We start from the raw sequence: 1,731 nt of genomic DNA, 5'->3' as shown, positions 1-1,731 counted from the left end.
TGAGTCAACAGAACACCGAAACCTCTTATTTCAAGGGCCAGCAGAGCTACAAATCATCGAATATTATGTTGTTAATCTAATTCAACAAAAGTGTGTGCGAGTGTGTGTGTGTCCATTATTTAGCTTCAAGCCAGCAAGTATGCAACATAATTATTAGATTTGTCACAGCAATTACAAACCATGGACGAGACTCTCAAACAACAACTTTGACCCCTTAAACACTATAAGCTGTAGTTATAACTTACATAGTCATATCTCCATCTTCATAATCCAAATACCACATACTCACCACACAACTCTTTATTTACCCATCTCTCTCTCTCTCTCTCTCTCTCTCTCTCTCTCTCTATTTCTATATATCCTTAATTTGCATTGTAAGTGCTTCTCCTTCAAGTAGAAACTGAAAGCAAAAACAGCACACTTGATCTGAATTCACAGGGGATTTATGGCGAGCATTCGAGATGGGGTTAGAAGGTGATATGACGAGCTTGAACGCTTCATCACAAAAGCACAGCCCTGGCGGATTTCTTGATCTTCAGCGCCTTGGTCCATTTCCATCAGAACATCGAGGAATATATGAACATCGCAGGGAAGGATTAAAGGGCCTTGGCTGTTATATCCATACTCTGATTCTGCTTCTTCCAGCAAGATCTTGAAGAGAGGGTGGTTCGCAAACTCCGTCTTGATCACAAACCTCTGCCTCTCAGGCCCCACATAGACGGAAAAGCAACCTTCTGGAGCAACCTGTCGTTGACGGGATTTCTTGTTCTTCGTTGGCTTTTCTTCGATCACCTTGACGTCAAGGTTGGGCCATGATTTGTTTCTGCATAACGGACCCGCCACTGGGTCAATCGCCATGTATCGTTTATTTTTGCAGCCGCGTCCTATGGATTTGCATCGCTCCCATGTCTTGATGATCAGCCCTTTCTTTTCTTTTCCGTTTTTGGATTCCATCTTTGGAAAATGGAATATGTATGTGTGTGTGTGTGTGTGTGTGTGTGTGTGTGAATGAGATGAATACCTCAGAGAAGTCAAAGTCGCAGCAGATTTACCTGAAAAAAGAGAGAGGGAAGAAGAAGAAGAATTGAAGTAAATGAATCGAAAGGGAAAGTGTCAGCCCCTGTCGTAGACCAAACGAAACATGACTTTAGCACTGGGTCTCATTGTATTGTTCATATCTACAGAAACGGGAGGGAGAGTCATCAAGTGAAATATGAAGAAAACATTCGAATTTGATGAAGATGATGACGATGAATCCAAAATAGATGAAGTTAACTCATGGAGAAGCAGCAAAAGAGAAAGAGATCTATGAAGACGAAGAAGAAGAAGATGAACGTCAATGGAAGGAGTTGAGAAGAGAATGGGTTGGAGAACGCAGAGACTTGAAGGTTTTATATATATATATATATATATATATTTATATGTATAAATATAAATATAATATAATAATCAGAAGGGAAATCGCCACTTGGATTATATAGTACAGACTGTATTACTATAAAGACTGTTCTACCACCCACCATTCGCTTGTCAACGCCATAATTTTTCGCCTCTCACTATCATATGCCATTTTGCACCTTTATTTTTTTTTATAAACTTTACACCATTATTTTCAGCCGAAAAATTATATGTTTATCATTATATATGTAAAATGTTTGTTTCTAATTAATTAAGACATGTGAATATTTTATATATGACTTATTTCATAACAAATTCTAGTTATTAATATTA

General features: G+C 38.2%; 1 protein-coding gene across 1 annotated transcript; it reads right to left on the bottom strand.

The window, feature by feature from the left end:
• On the bottom strand, nt 1–1,372 carry LOC129309536 (uncharacterized). The gene has a single exon (XM_054951142.1). It carries the CDS (start codon nt 952–954, stop codon nt 433–435), a length of 522 nt encoding a protein of 173 aa, XP_054807117.1. The 5' UTR covers nt 955–1,372; the 3' UTR covers nt 1–432.
• Nucleotides 1,373–1,731: the final 359 nt, after the last annotated feature.

This window comes from Prosopis cineraria, unplaced genomic scaffold (genome assembly GCF_029017545.1).
Source record: "Prosopis cineraria cultivar Desert tree isolate PC_DT_omini unplaced genomic scaffold, ASM2901754v1 PC4, whole genome shotgun sequence".
Taxonomy (NCBI): Eukaryota; Viridiplantae; Streptophyta; class Magnoliopsida; order Fabales; family Fabaceae; genus Prosopis; species Prosopis cineraria.
This window is presented reverse-complemented; position numbering and strand designations above follow the sequence as displayed.

Bases quoted from the DNA above. Each gene is read 5' to 3' on its own strand.
- LOC129309536 (XM_054951142.1), bottom strand. From the start codon at position 954: ATGGAATCCAAAAACGGAAAAGAAAAGAAAGGGCTGATCATCAAGACA.